General features: G+C 39.1%; 1 protein-coding gene across 4 annotated transcripts in view; it reads right to left on the reverse strand.

The window, feature by feature from the left end:
- The window catches only part of BRAF (B-Raf proto-oncogene, serine/threonine kinase), an 85358-nt gene that overhangs the window by 59346 nt on the left and 4388 nt on the right, over positions 1–21624 (reverse strand). For 3 of the 4 annotated variants that reach the window (XM_021388342.1, XM_021388322.1, XM_021388331.1), the window contains exons 2-3: positions 10489–10590; positions 29–292 (exon numbers count right to left, since the gene is read on the reverse strand). In XM_021388342.1, coding sequence (XP_021244017.1) covers positions 29–292; positions 10489–10590 — 366 coding nt within the window. Of the gene's footprint in view, positions 1–28; positions 293–10488; positions 10591–16198; positions 16239–21624 lie in introns of those variants that run through there. The other variant, XM_021388350.1, reaches the window with a different exon arrangement.

The raw sequence follows: 21624 nt of genomic DNA on the forward strand, positions 1-21624 counted from the left end.
TCTAAGTACACCAAAGAAATCAACTTACCACAGTCCGTTGCTTGTTGGGCAGGAAGACTCTAACAATAGGCTTCTGTGGAGACTTAGGGTTATTCCGTGACATATCAGTAGGATTTTGATAAACTGAAAGGGATGAAGGTGCTACAGAGAGGCTAGAGGAGGAAGATGATGCAACCGTGTCTGTTGAAGCTGAACTGGAGACAGAGAAATCAGTTCCATTTCCCATGGATTCCAATAACTGCTGTTCTCTCTGCTGTAGAGCATCTAGTTTGCTGGTGTACTCTTCATAGGCCTGTAAAGGAAGAACCTCTATTTTAATGATGTAGTAGCCTCAGACAAAAATAGAAGTGCAACTCAGAATGAACACAAAACAAAAAACATTCTGAACTAGTTCAGATTTCCCAGAAATATGAACAAAACGGTCTGGTCAAGGACAGGAAACAAAGAATTAATGGCTTTCAACTCACGTTACAACTTTCTGAACTAATTTTAATCCATGAAACAGATAAGTGGATAAAAGAAACCACAGATCATAGTCTTAAAGCACCTGCACTGTACAGTCTTACTCAGAACTACTTTAAAGAACAGGAGCCTTTAACAAATGTTGTCAGCTGCATGTGCTACAGCTAAATGTATCATTCTGTTGGAATGACAGAAATACATCTAACACAAGAATTAAGAGAAAGCAGTAGCCTGCTTTGACAACTTCCCTAGCTCACTGTTCACAATTCACCTCTGACACTATTTTTTTTTTTAGCCACAGTATAAAAATTTATTTCAATTAGAAAGCAACTAAATTTGTCCCACAAAAACATGCCAAAGTGATCCTTGTTCTTCTTCATAACCATATGAGATTGGTTTGATTTTCCACAAGTAAAGGCTACACAAGTCCAAACCAATCAAATGCCTTTAAGAAGTTCAGCACCCTTCGGCCATGAAGTTTTAAAACAAATATGCCAAGAATACAGATATGCAACAGTATATATTTTGGTTTAGAGATTGCTTCCATCAACTTTCTTTGTTACAAGACCATTTCAATCTGTATCCAGAAGTATTACCAGGGCTGCTCAAAGGAAATGCCTCCTATTTTATTATGTTGGCCCACAGCGTCAGAGGCAGATGCTGGTGGGATGGCAGCAGAGGCTGAACCTTCCCACCAATATTCCGTTACATGTTGTTGCCGTGTGACAGATGGCAGCAGAGGGGCAGTCTGACACAATAGCATCTGACATGGAAGCATCCATGAAGCAAAGGTGCATCAGTGAATTCCTCCACGCAGAAAAAAGGGTGCCCGCTGACATTCATCAACACTTGCTGAACATGTCTGGAGACCAAACATGGATATGAGCACAGTGAGGCAGGGGGTGGTGGGTTTCAGTACTGACAGTGGGTCACCTCTGCTGGTGCAGAATTATTTATTTTTATAAGCATGGCACGCAGCTCTTGTTCATCGCTGGCAAAAATGCACAGCTAATGGTGGTGATTATGTTGAAAAACAGTGTTTTGTAGGTGAGAATTTGCTCCATCAAATAGTGTTGTTGTGCTCTTTGCATCTGTTGCAGCTTCCATGAAAATACATAGGAAGCATTACCATCAGTGAACTACATATCTTCAAAATTCTGAATCTGAAAATGTGAGTCAGTTAAGAAACTTTTGTTCCATGCTACATAAACATTTTAGTGTTAACCAAGGATGTTGCATAGAGAATAAGAAACAAAGATCCCACAAATGTAATATTTAAGGAGTAATAAAGGGAATTTCCTACTCAGGTCTCCAGCAAGACTGAAATCTGTCAGGCTGCATATATTTCTGATGTGAAAAGGGATATTTACACCAGGGAAAGGTATATTTCTATTTACTTGCTTTCCTCCAGTTCTCTGTGCATAACTTGTTTCCAATTAAAGAAATAGGAGAATTAAATTGACCAAAACATCTGCAGGACAAACATATTAATTTTAAGAGGAAAAACTAACTATCTTATAGTTTCAGTGATGCTGCCACAAATGCTACATTTACTATGGATTTATTTCTCCAAGGGCGTACGTGCAGCTTTAACCGAATTCAGGTTGTTTACGGTGAGTAATCAGAGATCGGCCTCTCTCTTTTCAAGAAGGTTTAGGATCCCTCAGGATAGACTTATTTGCAAAATTCGTATCGTAATAACTGCATTAACAAAGAGAACATTAATTTGACCATGGGGACTAAGAAAGAAAAAGCCGCTTAAAGGGTAACGGCGAAGGCCACAATTCTGAACTCTAAACGCTGCAGGAAACTGAGAATTGCTTGCAATTCCTTTTAAGAACTGAAAGCGTCTAGTGTTTCGTGAATAGACCACAAACTCTGTGACATAAGGCCGAAACATTTTCATTCTACCGTCAAAAGTAAATTGAAAGTTACACAATTATAAATAATGGCATTTTTTGGCCGTACAGTAACATAAGCATCTCACTCTTACTTCCTGGAACAACTTTTCAAGTAAATTCCAGTAAGAGTTCCATGTGTCAAGAACTATCTTCAGTAAACAAAAATTAAGAGCCATAAACTACTAGCATTTCACCAATACTTTTCTAAATACTTACTTCCTTTTCTCATGAACATTGCAAAAGATTGTTTGAACTAACACATGCAATGTTACATTACTTCCGGATACTTGTGGGCTTAGTTCCTTCACAGAGCTCCACACATCTTTCAAAACATCCAATCCTACAATGTTTGTACTGGCAGCTTAATCTGTCACTAATACAAACTCAGAAGTCAAATGATTTCTCTTAAAAGCATAAACATCGAGCATGGAAAACTGGGAACTGTTCCTGGGTTTGGATTCTATACATTAAACTCCACATGAAATGCCTTTTTTTTTTTTTTTTTTTTGGGTTTGGATTCTATACATTAAACTCCACATGAAATGCCTTTTTTTTTTTTTTTTTTTAATAGGGGGCAAAAGCTCCAAAATACGGTGTTGTTACTCAATGTCACAGCAGATGAACTTGCAGTAGAACATCAAGAAACCAGAAATCTATTATTAGTCTTTAGATATGTTTTTCTCTTTTTAAAAAAGCAATTACTTCGACACAGAAGCTGCAATAGTGTATGTAGCAGAAATAGAATAGCTCCAGTGAAATCTCATTTTCAAAAATTAAGTACTTTGGTAAGACATCAGTACCAGCTGATGACTAGCATGCACACAGAGAACAGCACCAAATTAAAACAAAATTGTCCTATGGACTTAAGTTTAAGGAGTGTAACAACAGCAAAAATGATCTATGGCAAGGTATTTCCAGCTGAAAGAAGGCTGTGTCACACAGTTGGACTTCTGACATCATAGGCCATATTAACTGACATACATCAAGTCTTCAGGTCAGGTAAAGCCCGGTGGGTCAACCCCAAGGCTGATTTCTAACGTCATTAGTTTTTGAAATAGAAATATATTTAGTTAGTTTGTACTTCATCTACTATAGAAAAAAAAGGTTACGCTGAACATTCTAGTAATTTATGGAATGAAGGATTTTACTGGCATTTCAGAAGTAAAGGTGCTATCCAGACATCCCATCCCAGGCACAAAATTCTGTGTTTGTCTTTGCTGTTGTGCTCGTTGTTGCCATTGGACTTTTGTCGGTTCACTCCAAAAAATAAAGTGTCTTTAATCATGTACATTATCCACAACAAACCTGTTTGTGTATTGTATCACTAGAAGGCTCCCAATTTTTTGTCAGTTTGCAGTATTTCTCAAGTAATAGAAAAAATACATTCTAAAAGCTGAATACTAGGTTTAAACTGGTGCATCTTTTAAACTTACTAGCAACTCCATGGCGACCTAAACCAGAAGGAAAAGCTGGTTTTAATTACATTCTGCATCAGTATATATGCAGATCATATGCTTCCATACATCTAAGAATACTCCTGAAACATTAAGTAAAATGTACAAAGGCCTGGTGATCTGCCCAGTTCATTTGAAGTATGAGAAATTGACATGCCTATATACAACGTACATACATGCCATAGGATGACAGCTTGCGCACAAGCAGCAGAGCTTAAAAAAATGAAGTTACTAGTTAAATGTTGCATCCTATGGATAGAATCAGTACTGACCTCAGAACTCTACAGAATCCGCATTATGATACACAGCTGTGCCAAGATTATGTTGACAGGGGATTTCCTCAAAAACATGAGTATTCTTACATTACACATTATTCATATCATATTTGAAATCTGCTTTCTCAGGCCACAACCAGGCTATACATTCCATTAAAAACATTTAGGTAAAAAATAACAAGTCAAATATTTTTTAAAAATTAACCTAGGACAAAACCAGGTAGCAAACTATGGTTTCTCCGTCTCCCTGCCCGCATCACATCTGGTTAGAAATCTAGTCTAAACTCAAGCACACCAAATGGTTTTATCATTTTCTCTCCCTTCCCCAACGATTTTTTTAGGTAGTATCCATCCATTGTGAGGATCTTAGAAGTCTAAATTACAGCTTCCAGACCTTTGAAACTAAGACTATATTTCTATTTAAGAGATGTCTGACCTTTTAGACTGTTGATGAAATGCAAATCCCAGTAAAGTTAAACAGGAGCTGAAGATACAAGAACGTAAATCAGGATTTCTTCATTTAGTAAGATGCCTAATTCTGTTCTTAGTCTAACTTTAGACGCCCCAGTTTGGGTCCAACACATTTGATCAACACGCACTAGGAACCTGGTGAAAGTTCATCTGAATCTCTGCACAGAGCCCCTGAGCTTCCTAGTGTTAGTATTTTCTTTGAATACCACCAACAGTTTGAAACAACCGGAGATTCAACATTAAGATCCATTTCAGACTGCATCTGTCTGCTGATGCAAAAAACACACCGTAGGTCAGCAATCTTCTTTAATAAATTGACAGTAATACAGCAACAAGGAACGAAATACCCTTCTGAAATTCAACAGCTGAACTCCCAAAAATGGCAGCAACCTCTGGAGCAACTTTACTTTCTCTGGAGATTAGATGTAAACTAGAAAAACCACAGCAGTTAGGGACAAGCACCTGTTAAATTGCTTCCAACAGCTAGGCTAAGAGAGAAGAAAATTACTGTAACGTGAAAAAGCTGACTTGAGTTTTGAAACTTATTTGATACCACTATCATTCCGTCTATGCATTTGTACGCTGCTTTATTTTGCATAGTGCCCTAATACCAAAAGGTCAGGCAGCTTGCTCTTATACTGTTAGCTGAGGGGAACTGCAGGCACAATATCCAACCTCACTATGTGAACAGCTGCTTCCATTTTAATGGGCCAACACTGCTAAATTAAGTTCTCAGAAATTTGTCACAGGTGATATTGTAATATAATGAGACAGACATGATATTTTAGAATTTTAAATAAGTAAGGCCTCTCGAACCATAATTGAGAGTCCGTAACAATCAGGTTTGTTAACCTTCATTTCCCTCCTTTATAAATTTAAGCCAACTGCTTTCAGCCATTTTAGATCTATGTATCTCGTTTCAGTTTACAAACAACATTTATTTCCATGTAGCATTAGGAATATCCAGATCTTTATTCTTTTTTCCCTAAATTACATTGCCCTTTTCATCAGTATTTTGTTGGTGGAGACAACAAAGGCTTATTTGATGGTCATTATAGAAGAACACGCAACTACACATTTTAAAAATGTTTGCTAACTGAAATCCAGAATTTCCCAGTAACGTAGTATTCAAGTTCATTGCAGTAAAGATTTCCACTATTTACAGTGCTTAGATAAATCTTTAGGAAAAGGGTTTTTCCACACTGAATCACAAACTGTATTTTGGGAAACATCATCTCAAGGACAGATATAACACAGTGAGAAAGTATGTGGGAAGATAAAAATCATTGATGTTTTCAGCTGCTGCAATACAGAGCACTTCCAAAAATGTGGTAAAATCTATCAAGGAGCGCTACAGCCTCTTTTCTAGAAGAAAAGAAAAGTGTTATTAATGCTATTTCTACTCTTACTGAGTCAAGCAGTTATTTCAAATGTTAGACAGCGATTTCCAGGGGTCTGTTAGATCTGAGATACGTCTCACACACAGAGGAAGACATTAAGAGCTATGATTACCTAAGAAAGGATTTCATCTATATTCCGGAAGCCATACTTAGCTTTTAATACAGCCAGTGCTTAATCGATTAATTATTTCTTCCATCCAGAACAAACAGAAGTGTTTTTCCTGTACTCATATTAGAAAGCCTTGATAAGATGCTCAAAGCTATTACTAATTACAGCAATTAGAAGAAAATTGTACTGCTAATGAGGAACATTCTTTGCTATCTTCTGTCCACTTAGTTTCCTACCCCTGTATCCCACACAAGAGTTTCTCCATGGCGTTACTCCTTCCCCACCTCCTTATTTCTGGTCCTGAGAGAAGGGAGACAAGTTAGGCGCTACCCTAGAGCTTTGTGCTACTTCTTCCACTCCTAGGCAGCTGGAAACAGAGTAGCACACACAGGTGCTCAAGAGTCATTTTTTTGAGACCATCACCAAGGAGCAAAACATCAAAGCAGGGTGAGTCTGAGTATCCCTCTTGCAGGAGAAAATTAAATATATGCAGAACTCAACGTAGCACATGTCAGTTACTTTCAGTATTTCAGGTAATCCATTCTTCTTTCATAGAGAATTGCAAATCCTGAAGTGGTGGTTGCAACAATAGCTGTCAGTTTTAAAATTCTTCTTATGTAAAACTCATCTAACTCCATCCTCCAAATTAAAAAACCTGTCACTTTTTTTTTGTGTGTCTTTTCACTCTCTGAGACAAGAACAGAAGCAAAAGCTCGTTAGCGCCTATTTTCTTGAGCAACTCTAACGCATAATTCATTTTTATTTTTAAACAAGGTGTAGATCTTATATTCATCACAAAAATAATTTTCCTAAACCTCTGAATGCTCATTTCTCAGAATTCTTTTTATCCGGTTCTTCAGCTTTCCTATGGGCACTTTCGACTCCTTTCATTTCTTTTAATTGAAATGCTCTTTTGTTACCAGGTTCAATTACAACTTTCCTTGACAGGTCTATAGAGGTAGTACCACCACAGGCCAGGAGCCAGTATACCAGGTGCTTTAAGTCCTGTGAAGGTCAGCGAGTGCTAAGACAAACAAGAAACAAAAGATATAAGCCATACGAGCATTCAAAAGAACTGAACAAATCCTATGGTACTGAAGCTCCACAGATCAGAGAATGTCAGCTGTCAGACTTCCAGTAGCTACCAAAAAGCCATGGTCTGGCAGAAAGCAATACAACTGCAAACTAGATGTTTACAACAGCAAAAGGCAACATGGCTGAAAGCAGAAGCGTTCATCTGCAGGCTCTTATCTATCAATCAGCTTTGGATAATTCCATCTTTTGCTACGAAAAACAGACAACATTCTTACCGATAAGCCCACTAGAGATGACCAACAGGCACAATCTACAGAAGTGCTTAAGCGTTGCTCACATTTGATGAAGGTGCAAGAGATGATCAGAGCAACGGAAGAAAACAGATGACTGACATCATCAACATGACAGACTGGCAAAAATACCCAAATATATTTCAGCGAAAGCAAGGCAATATTGCATTCTACAGCCAGAAATGTGCCTTCAGCAAATCAACATATAACAAGTCGGAAGAGGCTGTACAGAGTTTAAGTTACACTGCCTTCCTGTTCAAACACATACTTGAGTGTCAAGGCCTAGGTCTGAAGCCCGGGGAGAAGGTGGAAGTCATGCACAGAAGTCAGTGGTGATGCCCAGGTACGGAAACTGAGCAAAAAGCCCCGAAGCACCCAGCAGCTCTGTGCGCAGGCAGTTTGCTATTTTCTAACGGATGTCAAAAGGATGAGTTATCCATTGAACTGCTTAAGCTACCCACACGTATTCTGCATAATTTCCTGTTCTTTTTATGCATATAAAAACTACTGCATTTTCTTAGTTCTGCAATTTCTGGAAGGAAGCACGTTCTTCATCACTTTATCAAACTACATTCACAGCTTTTTACACACAACTTTGTCCTTTCATCCTGAAGCCAGGATCGTCCTGGTCCTTTTTCTGATAAGCAGATGAGTGGAGAAAGTTAAAACATTAGCTCTAGCAGTAACAGACTACATTCAGATAAACGGCTGCAAAGTAAAATCTGACAACAGAAGCAGGCCTTGTTCTTGATTGAGCCAAAAACAGCCAAAAAGACTGGAAAGGCACAGAAAAGTCACACCAGACAGATAACTGTTGCTCAGTTCCTATGAATCGTCAAAGGGAGACAGTAATCTTGTTTCTGGCTCTATCACGTTACCTTGTAAAGTATTTCTTTTCCTTCCCTCACACTTGAGTTCTACTGCAGGAAATCTACACGCTACACAAATGACCGGTTTGCACATTCACTTCCATCAGGCCAATTTAATCCAAGATGATCATCCAAAGAGGAAGATCCCCTCTCTCTCACCTCAGTCTCCAGTCTCTTGGCTCACAGGGAAGGGGAAGAGTTTACAGCTAACTCTAACCATGTATCTGGGACTCATGGGACTTCACCATAACCATATTCAGTCTACTAGTTGGATGGCAAACAGATCCAGCAAAACTAGAATATTTTCCTCTTTGGTTAATGACTCACTATCTTAGGTAGTGTGAATATCTGAGCAAAGGAAGCAGAGGAATGATAGAACAGAGTTGGGGAGAAAAAAAAAACCAACAAAAAACAAGGCTTTTCATTTCAATGATGGTAGGCTCTTTTCCATAGGACTGGCTTCTTCATTGGGTAAAAATAACTGAAAAAGAACCAGCATTACTTGCCATGAGACTCACTTCATTATCCAACACAACTCACTGTGGCAAGTAAATACCATGGCCTGTTCTGTAAGGTTTGTATACCCCAATGATGAACCTGAGTTGCTCTTTTGTCTCAGCTACACATGCGACCAAACCTAAAAACCTACTTCAAGCTTGATGTTTTGTAATCACTAAACATTTCAGACTTACCATACTCTTGACATTTTTTGGGTAAAGATTTACTACTGTAAATGTCTTCTTCCATATCAATGAGCTATAGAGCAATCTAAAAGCTTCCAGTGGAGGGATCTCAGTTTTAATTTGTTTATAAGAAAGAGATACATGACTGTAATGAACTAACCTTCTTATTACCTGAAATCCAGACTTAGTAGAGATTAGGCTCATTATTATTCCAATTTGATCCACTATCAAATAAAACCAACATATGTGCAGCAATATTAAATCCAGAGAAACGGAATGAATGGGTTCATGTGAAAACAGAGGCGTGTTTACGTACCACCAAGTGATTAAAATAGTGATTAACACTCATTCAATACTTCCATTTCACATCAAATAAAGGGACTATAGAGGGCCTCATTTGACCTTAACTGTTAAGGACATTTTGTCAACATTTGTACAATCAAGTTAGTGCCCTGCTTTCATATATTACAATAAAAGCTAGAAATATGTCAAATAATGAGATCTTTAATTACTCAGTGCCTTTAGGCAGCAATTACAATTAAAAAGACTACAAAATAAGTCTGCTTGGCTTCCAGTTATTTCAATATTTGAAAGAAACAAGAAGAGGGCAGGGTTTGGAACAAGTGATACTCATTCAATTCCTAATAGATGTAACTTACGCATATGGTCTTTTATAGGTTCTCCATGGTCCTTAATGGACCATTTCATGTGTGTCATGAAATCCAACACCATTTCATGAAACTGGAGTAATGAAAAAAAGATTCACTCTGTAATTAGCTTATAAATTAAATGCAGCTGAAAACGATTACTTCCATCCTACAATTCTATAAGGTTCCTTCTGCCAATAACAATTTTTTGCATTCTACATGACTGTATTTCAAATGGAAAAAAAGAAGGTCAACTGTTTTAAAGGCAAAATTAGTCCAACGCTTTCATCCGTATATTGAATCATAGAATCACCAAGGTTGGAAAAGACCTCTAAGATCATCCAGTCCAAACATCCACCTACCACCAATATTTCTCACTAAGCCATGTCCCTCAGTACAACATCTAAATGTTTCCTGAATGCCTCCAGAGACAGTGACTCCACCACCTCCCTGGGCAGCCCATTCCAGCGCCTGACCACTCTCTCAGAGAAGTAGTATTTCCTAACGTCCATCCTAAATCTTCATTCATTTGGTGCAATTTGAGGCCATTCCCTCTAGTCCTATTGCTACTTACATACATGACTTGTATAGTACAGAAATGCATGTTCTGCTGTTATAAGTACACATAATTTTCCCCCCTTGCACCAAAAAGGATGCCTTACATTTCAACTGCAGAAATGCAACTGTTAGAACACGCCACTGATCTTCCCTTACTGATAAGGTATCAGGAATCCCACACAGTTCCCTTCTATCTCCAGAGAAAGAGAGTTAGGTTTCTAGAAGACGAGGAGAATGTACTACAGGCATACTTACCTTTAACATAAGATGCTTTATATAAAGATGTAGATAGCACACCAGTAATCTAACCACATTCATTTGTGCACAAACTTACCTCTAAATATATTGACGGTGGGTTATGCTCTCCTCCAAACTTGTCTAACAGTGCTTCTATATGTTCTTGTGTTAATTTAATCATCTGTTTGATATTCCACACCTAAAATAGAAAATATTTTAACTTAATTAAATCGTAAACAGTGTATAGAATCAGCCCTAAAACAAAACAATCTACGTTTTCTAGATATTTAGTAACAGAAGCCCATAACAAAAAATATTAGGATATCAATAAGAGTGCACAAAGCTATCCTGATGATCCATTGCCAGTAAAACACAGCTTGCTTCCCAGACAGAATAAATCTAGTTTTAAAATTCACAAACCATTGAATAACTTTTTATATTTTTTATGTTTATCAAAACCGTATTAAGCACCTTTCTTGCAAGGCTCTGTATTATCACAGAAGTTGGGTTACAAAGTTTAGTGGAGTTCTTCTATTAAGTCATAAGTAATACGCGTCAACAACATTCACATAATCCAGATCCAGTGTTTTATGTGCATAGTTAATGGAACACCTTGATCTTAAGCACTATCTGTACAGTGAATTGTACATTCCTCCAACTCGCAAGTTTTTGGTTTTTTTTAATAGAACTTGGATGTGGTTTGGAAGAGACAGTTACCTCCAGTGCACAGAGAAGACTTATGGCATCACACTATGAAACAACTCAGGCCATTACATATTCCTAACAATGTCTTAAAAGAGTCCATTACAGGACTTGGAGAGCAGTGTAGGGAAATAACACCATGAATCCTAATCCTAACACATACAAAGGCACCAAAGCACTAATTCAAATTATCTAAAAAAAAATAATATTTAAGAACCTACTTTAGCCCAACCAAATTCAGAAATTTATTGGAGGGAAGAGGGGAAAAAAAAAAGAGAAGAATCTCTTCTTCGTATCTACTGCTGTTCAGACAAATCATTAAAAAAAGACAATATTATTAGACCCAGAATGAAAAAAAATACAGTGCTTCTTCCAAATGAGTTTTAAGGATTGCTGATAAATCTTTTAGTTTAACTGTTATTTATTTCACCAATTATAACATATACGTACTCAAGACTGGGTCTGGACAAACAAATAATGACAACTTATCTCTTCGAAAAGAAGATACAAGTAGATATCAATAACAGGATCCAACCTAAGTAGGATCAATACAAGTTCTACTATGTAACTTCAGATGTTCACAAAAACTCTAAAATACAGAACTCACATGCTGAGCATCACCTTATTTATCCCATGTTGTGGGTCAACCCAGCAGGCAGCTCAGCACTACACAGCCATTCACTCACTCCCCACAAGTGGAATGAGGAAGAGAATTGGAAGCAAAATAGAGCTCATGGGTTAAGATAAAAAGCATTTACTAAGACAGAAGAGGAAAATGGAAACAAATATGCAATGATAAGAACATATATGTGTGTGTATATTTTACATATGTATATATATAATTTGCAACGCAATTACTCACCCCCTGCTGACCAACACCAAGCTAACAACACAACTGCCCACAGACCAATGCCCTGCTACCAACACAATGTCTCACCACCCACTGACCAACACCCAGCTAACAACACAACTGCCTACCGACCTACAGCCTGCCAGCAATGCAAAGTCTCACCACCTGCCGACTGGTGTCCAGCAACCCCTCAATAGCAGCCACCCCTCCCAGCCAACTCCCCACAGCTTTACAGCCTTCCACATGATGTCATGTGATATGGAAAAACTCTCAGCCTAATTTAGGACAGCTGAACATCAAACAAAGAGTGCGATATTCAAATAATCTGTAGGTAAATTCACTTAAGGCAACCGTGGAAGTCAACTTCCTTCTCAACTTACAATCAGTGTATCATGTTGAAGCTAGGATTGCTAACCAGCAGCAAATAGCAGAACGTCCGCATTTTGCTAACTTTTTTTCAAAGATGGCAAGAGGTTGGCACACACTTGGTGAAGGGAACAAGCCAGCACCAGTTCCCTGTTTCAGTTAACCTGTTCAATATAAGAGTTTTTGATGTTCAGTTACTGCATAAAAGTTAACATGCCATTAACCTGGCTGCGTATACAGAAAATTTATGTCAAACTAAGGAAGCACACCTCAGGATTACCTTCAGAAAACAGGTTTCATTGCTATTTTATGCAACTTTTCTTATTCATTCTGGCAATTCTACCCACCTTCAACATTTACTATACCTTAATCAATATCAATAACTTACTACACTTAAATGTCTGGTAACAGCACGAAGAGAAGATGCTTCACCTGCCAGATGAGTTTTCAAATACTTTTTTTGAAGACTGATGATCAACTTCCTTGCTCATAGGTTGTTTTCTACTTTGTGTGAAATGACCAGAATGTTCCCTCTCACAGAGAAGCTATTGAATACAAAAATAAATATAACAAAGCCACAACAAAATGCACATAAGAAGTGTGTTATTCAAGAGAAGTCAGCAAGAAAGTCCAGCAGCCTCAAACAGAGGGCAAAAGTTTTCCTGTTAAATTATTACCATGACAAGAGTAAAAAATTAATGACTAATGATTTTTTTGAAAAAAAAAATAATTACTGATAGCTACTAGATTGTGCCACCTGAAGTAGCTGAAGTTAAAGTTTTCCGGAAAACAATACTGCTCAGAGTGGCTGGAAATGGTGCCCTGAATTACCTACTGCATTACCTTCCTGAGCACTAACGTAAGAGCCTTTCACAAATGAATCTTGCAGGGAAACTTAGCATGGATTTCTATTATCTTAGAAAGGCAACTCACACTTAGGAGTACACTGAAATTTATCAAAGTCAGCCATGGCACTGAATCATTACTCGTTGCTCACAGAAATGGAAAGCCTATCTTACGTGCTATATTCATCGGAAGTCTTTTGAGAAGCTGAAAAAAACTCTCACAATCTCATACTGACCAGCATCTGCTAGCTGTAACCCAGTATGCACAAGAGCATATGACAAGGCAAGTTTCCAAGCTTCACAATTTCCCTGCAAGTGGCAACTAGTACTACTTACATTAAGCTACCTTCTGGCATCCCAGAATATTTTTATATACCATTATTTGTGGTCCAGAGCATCCCTTATCTAGGCAGCCAATTCTCCTTGAGACTCAAAACCCATATAAGCATATTGCATTCTGTTACGCAGGATCTACAACTTCAATTTAATTGAAGGAACTTAAACCTTTTCCTGACTGGAGTTCAGACCTGCTGCCCTGCACAAGTTACCTCCTGTGACTCCAAGATGCCTGCTTCTCTACACCACAGCACCCCTAGCTTGCTCCTCACAGCAACTAAGCCGCTAAGGGCTGCACTCGCACAGCCAACACCCCCCTGTCCTCTTCTCAAACTTGCTTTCTCAGATATCCTACCCCAGCTCAGTCAGCATCATGCACGCTCAGAGCCAAGAGAGTTTCACGTACCGTGTCCCCACCACACACACCATAGACGTGGACTTTTATCACGAGCAAGAGACAAATAATGTCTATTCTTCCTTAACGGCCAGCAGACTTCTGCAGTTTTCTTCTAGTTCTAGAGAAAGCATGCATAAAGTGCGGATAAAGGGATTGCTGAGAGAAAATTACTGCCAAGTATCTTGCAGAAATACAAAACCTGATGCCAGCCTAAGAGACAGTTGCTAAAAACACTGATGTATTCTGAAACAGATCTGCAACGCACCCAGTATTGTCCATGTGCAAGTCCAGCCACTATCCATGGGAAGCAGTAGGGCTTTTGTTTTTGAGACACACTGTTTCATTACAGTTCCACAAAAAAGCAATGAATCCTTTACGTCTAGGATAACCTGATTTTTTTTCCAAAAAAAGTCTCTGTCTTCTCTGGTAGCATTAGGTTAAGGTTATTCTCTATCACGAGATGAGATTTGATTCTCCTTTTAGTACTGCTGACGAAAAGAAGCTGACATAGGCTGACATGGATACAGACAGATAGAAGACTGGAGATATTCCAGATACTCTGGAATACATCAGCTTATATCTGCCCATTGTGGATAACCGTGCATTAATTTTGCAAATAAGCACTCTCTTGCAATGTAATGAAAAGATGACAGCCTATTTCAAGCCAGAAGCAAGTCAGATACAGTAGGAGCCCAAATCCATTCTATTCAGCAAACACGACAGCTCCACAACATGCAAGACTATAAGCCATAAAGTTATTTTTGCATTCTTTGCTCCTTGTCAAAATATGCACTGCCCGAGAGAGCACAAAACAAAATGTCTCTTCTACCTTCTGCATCTGGTATCAGAACTCAAATCTTGCAGCACATCCCAACTCTAATCTCTGCATTCACATTTGGTAGAAGACACCTGGAAGTTTGAATATATTCCGTAAACAAAAAAAATGGTCATTCTTTGCACAGAAACAGTATGTCCTGCATTCGGATTATCACACTTGGCAATGATGGACAGTACTTTAATGGGACAAAGCAGGTGAAGCTATTGAAGAATTTGATTTCAAAATGGCTTTACAACAAGGACAGAACTCATTAACACCTATCCAGTGTTATTCTAATCAGCTCCTTCAGGCTTCTTTCTCACAGAATCCATTCAATTGTTTAGCCCGCTGGGGTAGTTCCCACTTTGTCAGAAACTGCTTTAGAAAACTGTCATATATGAAGTCATCCTTAGGTGGACTTCACTAGCTTGAAAGTGAAGCGTTAGAGTATAAGACCAGCAAGGGGACACAGGAATGGGATTAACTCAGCACCCCACCTTAGGGTTTGCAAGACAAGAGAACTTGCATTTCCCCAGTTTCTTTACTGAAAATCACTGCTGCCACTTTCTCACATTTTGGTATCTTTTCCTGAGATCTCTTCTCCCCTCATCAACCTGGAGCAGTGCTAGCATTCTTCCTCCCTCGTACAAAGCATGCTTTCCATGTTCTGCACTCATACAGCGGAATGTAAGATGCGCATAGAGTGGGCAAGATAGACCTCTCGTTCTTCCTTCAGGTTCTAGCTTTTCTCTCTCTCAAGAGAAGCTTCTCTTTATTCACACCTCCACTCTGTTCAGTTTTGCATTGTTCTTGCTCTGTCAGCTCCTTATGCTTATCATATTTTCAGCAGCGTAGCAAAAAAGTCTCTTCTAGAACCAGCGTTATGAAAAATGAGCAGCTGAAAAATTTCACTGAATCAAAAATCAGCTTGCAATGAGATTCACATAGGAGTTTATAGAAGTGACAAATGCTAATACTGAGACCACCCTTTCTAGTTTATCTTACCCTTCTACTCACATTCGTAAACCATTTCATTGATGGTATATTTTAATCGTTGGTTAGCTAGATAGTTCAGAATGAGTCTGTTTAAATTTACACGCACAGGAGAGTAAACAAGTTACAGATATTAATATCTACAGACATTACTGGAACCAAGAGAAAAGGTCTCTTTTTCCACAAAAACAGAAAAACGTCCAACTGTGTTTACTGTAGTATTACATCTGTAAACAAAACACCCAACAACTCCCCCCCATTCCGAAAAAAAACAGGAAACATCCGACCATGTTAATGCTCACATATTAGTTCCATCATTTTTGAGGAGTTAAGAAACCGCCAACGTTAGAACCACAGAGTAACTCTTCCACCTTGGAACGCTGTAACACATTGGAAGCGCAGCAATGACAGCGTAGTAGTAAAGTCCTAGGCTGCAGCAAGTGAGGATAAGCTCAAATACAGCAGCCAGGGACACAGAAACAAAGGAAAGAATCTGCTTACCCTTAGAAGGCATCAGGTAGGCAGGGATCTCCAATGAGATACCCTCACCTCCACTGCCAGCCCTTACATGAGGTCTGGGAAGGAGTCAGGATCCACCCTTCTGGTCACTCAGGTGCATTGCTTGCACCTGAGCTCCCCTTGGTTGGCCCTGCCTTCCACCAGGTGCTCAATCGCTGGTTCAGGCTGTGACTTAGCATCTCTGTTACACACCTGTAAGACAAGTGTACTCACTGAAGACTTGCTTTCCTTACCACAAGACTTTTATCACATCAAATCTTGGTATAATAAACATGTAGTTTTTACTTAATATTCCCACGTTTCTCATTTATTTGGAATCCATCAGTTGCAACTGACGGTGATCTATGTCTGTTCCTTTGTTTAATTCTGAAGGCAAATTGCATTGCTCACCACTGAGCTCTACTTTTAAAGCAGAATAAACAGCCTTTCAACCCATCAGGCCCGTGCCTTTCAGGTTGCCTCCTATTAAACAAAAGGAATTCAGACTTCAAAAGTTCCTAATTTCTTGCAAGCGCTTAAAAATAATGTTTGAGATAAGGTGACGAACTGTAAAAGATGAAGCTTGATAAATCTCATGCTTGAAACATAACTAAGCAGTTCCTCTCTAAGAAAAAGTTCTCTGGAACCTAAATCTTTGGCGGAACCATCACAGTATGCTAAATGAGGACAAAATTCTTCTCTGCGTCAAGGTAAGCTTTCTGCCACTCTAGCGTGCTGAAACAGCTTGGCAGAGGACCCCGTGACTGCTGCAGCTGGTGCAGAGTCACCTTTTCTCTCTACACCCACGGGTCAGTGGATAGAGGCTACCAGGAAGCAGCAGCCTTCCTGTTCAGCTCCGACTCGCAATCAGTCCCCCGCTTCTACATCACCACCTTTGCTGCTCGCTGCTAAGTAGCATTTGCCTCCAAGCACTGCAAAAGGGAAGTCAACATGTTTTCTACCACAGTAGAGCACAAGTGTGAAAAATAAGAGTTGCCTGTAGCCGTCATTTAAATTGCTAGCCGCCGGTTTATGGTGCCTTTGATCTAACTTAATCCCTTATTCCAGATTCCTCAAGACTTCTGTGTCGCAATTACTATTAGTCCCATTTCTTCCCCTTGGTACTATCGTGGTAGTCACGAGGATCACACAGATCAAGTTCTAGTACAATTCACTGTATTTACATTTTATGAATTTTAAAAGTTCTCCCAAAACTGTCAAAGGCTAAAAATAAAAAAAGGGGGTGTGGGGAATAATTATACATATCTACTAATTTAAGAACGCAATTTTGTTCTAGAAAGGTAGCTACCACAGACTCTCAACAAATGAGAATTCCATATAGTGGTGAACTTAAACTATCGTGCATCCACCAGACTACTGCTCCACATACGTTAAGCACTGAAGACAAGTCATATTTGTGATGGAAAGCAAGCAGCCAACAAGCAGCTAATTACAATAACTGGATATAAGAAGCAAATGCTAGTCAAGCAGGGCTCTTGCACAGGCTGGGTCACATTAATTAAACGGACAAAACAAAGTCTCTCCCGAACTACAGAACCTCTTCTGCTCTCTCCTTGCCAGAGCACACAATTAATGAGACTACCTAGAAACAATAAACAGCACCTATTTGAAAGTTCACATTATCAAACCGTAAAAATAATCCGCTATACTCTTTACAATATTCAACCATTAAACTGTTACGACATGGTGCACGTGCTTTCTACTAACTGGCTAGAGAGTGTAAAAGACAGTTGAAATTATCAGTTGAACACAAGTATACTCTTTTTGTTTAAGTGGGGCTGTGATCCAACAGAGGAGCTAAGGCATCTCATTTTTATCATGAGCAGATCTCAAAATCTGGAACATGGCAAACAGGTTTTATAAATTATAAAAACCAAAACAGGTATAAGCAATTTGCCCATAGTCTCGGAAAACAGTCACAAATAGAAACTGCCATAGAAATCACATTTTCCTGGATGGCATTTAATGTTCAGCTCAACAGCTCAGGCTGCCTACCTACTCCAATAGCACCATGAAAAGTGAAATAACTTCCAAGGTAGAACGGGCTCCGTGCCATTTATTGCACAAAGAGTTCAGCAGGTTTCAAAAATAAATAAATAAATGAGACACAACACAGGCTGCAATAGGATAGTGATGAAGAACCAACTGTTTCAGAAAATTGGAAAAAATGCTGAGAGGTTTTCATTTCATTCAGTCAGACTTCAGCCGGTTAAACTAGAGAACTTTATATCACATAAAACCTGCTGCAAGATCTATAACCTGTGACTGCTGAATCCAGAGACTGGGACAAGTTATATTAATTTCTCACTGGCAACAAAACCTTAAGATCAGTCACAATTATTTACTATCACTAACAAATTGTATTCCAGTCAAATTATGAGAATATTGAAAGAAATCCTTTCTGCAAACTGCCTCAGATTATGTTAAAGACTCCAATTTAAATCCACATTACATAAAACTATAGAGAATGTTTGACCTATTAAGATTTAATGAGTAAATTTACAAAACCAGTTCAAAGGCTGAGGCCACAGCCACACAGATTTTCCAAATACCGACCTACATACTACCAACTTCTTCAAGTCATAATCATGTTTTATTTCATGTTGACTTTACAGTGCTTTTCAAGCGCTATTGGTAAGTAACTTGCACTAGAGAGGGAAGGAAATTAGGCATGCTGTTCTTCTACATCTACCCTCAAAAATAATCCTGTTATCTGAAATAAAGTAGTCAGAAAATGCCATTGTGACTAAACACAATGTAACTGCATTTGAGAAGTATTTACAACTTTCTACACGTTTACCAACAGCTTTACTACTCGCTATGCTGTCTGAGAGCCCTCACTACACAGCAGTGAGGATATTACTGCTGATATCCCCCTTCTTTCAGTAAGAAAAAAACATCCTAGCAACCTCATTATGCAGCAGTTTTGATCAGTAAGTACATTTTGTTCACTAACAAACTTGCCTTCCTCCTAGACGCGAGATTTTAAAGAAAATTGGTACCTCTCACGTAGAAATGTCAGCTCTCTTTCATAGGGAATGTTGCACAGGTATACTGGGAGAATAACTCCCTTGATCTGAAACTTAGAAGAACAAATGCTTCCTTCAGTGCCCAAAGACACTCTTGTGATCTCTTGACTACAGTACCGATAGCGTGGCTAATTCACTGGTCACCAAGCACTATACCTGCACGGCACAAGAAGCTCCGTTTTGAAGAGAGCACAGGTTCTGTATTCTGACCCTTCCCGACAGCACTGCTCCCTGACAACTCTTGCCTGCACAGACAGCACCTTTGGACAACAGAGGTGGGTTAAAATCAGACCAGACCACCATCCTTTTCACATTTTTTTTTTTTTTTTGCTAGGAGCCACAATTATATAGCGTCATCAGAAAGAATTGAAAAAGGCACTCCAGCTGCATCAAAAAAATATAATATGTATACACACACACGGACACAATAAGTGAGATGGAAGAACAAGCCAAACACTTGCAGCAAGGAGTTTAAACAGGAAAAAAAGGCATGCAATTCTGCATCAAGCAGTCTTGTATAACTTCAGAACTGGTCACAGAAGAGGAAATCAGTTGCATAAATACGGATTTCATCATTTTGGAAAGACACTGCGGGCAGCAGGACAGATGAAAAGGATTGCATTGCAATCCCCAAAAGCTCAAGAGCAATGGGAAGAAAGACACGTCGACTGTATGCATACTGCTATATTCTGCACTGGCTGTGATAAAGTAGCTGTGTACACACACACATAGAGATGTGTGAACAGATAAAAGTTATGAAAACCATCTGACACGTCAGAAAGCAAAATCCTACAGCCAGAACTGTCACACGGGCAAAGCTATTGGGAAAGTACGCCTACTACACAAGAAGCCCATAGAGGACCTTTACATCCTCAGCACGCTGGCAAAACTCTGGCATGCCATCATATTTCTATGAAAGGTGCACTCAGAAGCAGCCCAGAGAAACCAAGTAAGATTGTTACAACAGGAAAATTAAGACCTCACAGATTTAAGGTGTCAGGATCCGAACCTCGCACGTCCTGCAAAGAAAGCTTCGGTACAGAAGAGTTCTCAGTCAAACAGAGAACAAAAACCAAACCAAATCAAACCCGAAGACCAGTTCATGGTAATTTCGTGGGACAAAGATGACCTTAAAAAACAAGGTGGGGGGCAGGGGGGAACAGGAATCAAGCCCACCGCACTAGCATTACTCTACCTAACCACATTCTTTTTGTCACCTACTTCACAAGTGACTTGGAGCTCACCAGATGCCTTGCCGAGTTCATTAATCTTGCAGAAAATGAACCTAGCAAAAGCGAGGCTAATTTTCTTCAGCATTAGCAGATCAATTTCAGAAGGATGCACGTGGCACTCATGTGGCACAGCACGGATCTGGCTGAGCACCTGGGCGGAGGCACACAAAATGGCCACGCGTGCCCCTCTCGGTGGCAGGGCACTGTCTGATCAACTGCAGCCATAGGGAGCAGTGTTAGTCATTCGGGAGTACAGTTCTGACAGGGCATTTCTACTGTACCATTGCTCTTCTAAAAGTAGGTTGTTCATATTGAAACACGCCGCATAAAAATTGCAAAAGTGTCTCTGAGAAAAACCTGTAGCTTCTACGTAAGGCTGGACTTGAACTACCCATTTTATAATCTGAAACCCCCTTTCATTTCTTTTGCAAGTGCAAATAAAATTGTGTTCCCTCCTAAGTGAAATTCACCCTCAAACCCTTCATGCAACTTTTCATTCGGTACAATAATTAATAAAACTAAACTATGAACCTGTTACAAAATAACAAAGCAAAGTGGAGTGGAGAACTCTCTCATCGGGCCAACTGCACGCAACAAAAGAACTGCCTTTCCTGGCTGCAGCAAGCGTCAAGAAAGATATTATTAGAACAGCGTTAAAAATGAGACGCTTTGGAGTTTAACAACTGCTTCAAGTAGAAATAGCCCAAGTGCTCAAGTACTTTCACAAAAATACTCATGATCAAACACTTTGTATCCAACCAATCTGTGGATATCCACATAGATGGAAAGCCATCCCTGAGACACCAAAGCTTTTCCGAATATACTCGTCTATTAAGCAAGTTCTATGTAATCAAACAAGCTACCACAGGACAGAGCTGTTAATCCTATTGCCTTTTGGGGAAAAAAACATCATAAGCAGAAATCTTTTTAACATCCCCACTAAACTTAAGTATTTCAAGGTTACATTCTAACATTCAATCTACCCCACCAAGAGTGAACCATAAAAAGTCTATGGAAGAAGACGAGGTTATCAGAATCACTGCCATCTCTACGCCGGGATCAACTATCCCCCATCACTCCTGAAATATATTTGCCTGTGCAGGTGACATAATCTACTAATGGGCACTTTTATAACTTAGCTAAGAAA

Source organism: Numida meleagris, chromosome 1 (assembly GCF_002078875.1).
Source record: "Numida meleagris isolate 19003 breed g44 Domestic line chromosome 1, NumMel1.0, whole genome shotgun sequence".
NCBI classification, from domain to species: domain Eukaryota; kingdom Metazoa; phylum Chordata; class Aves; order Galliformes; family Numididae; genus Numida; species Numida meleagris.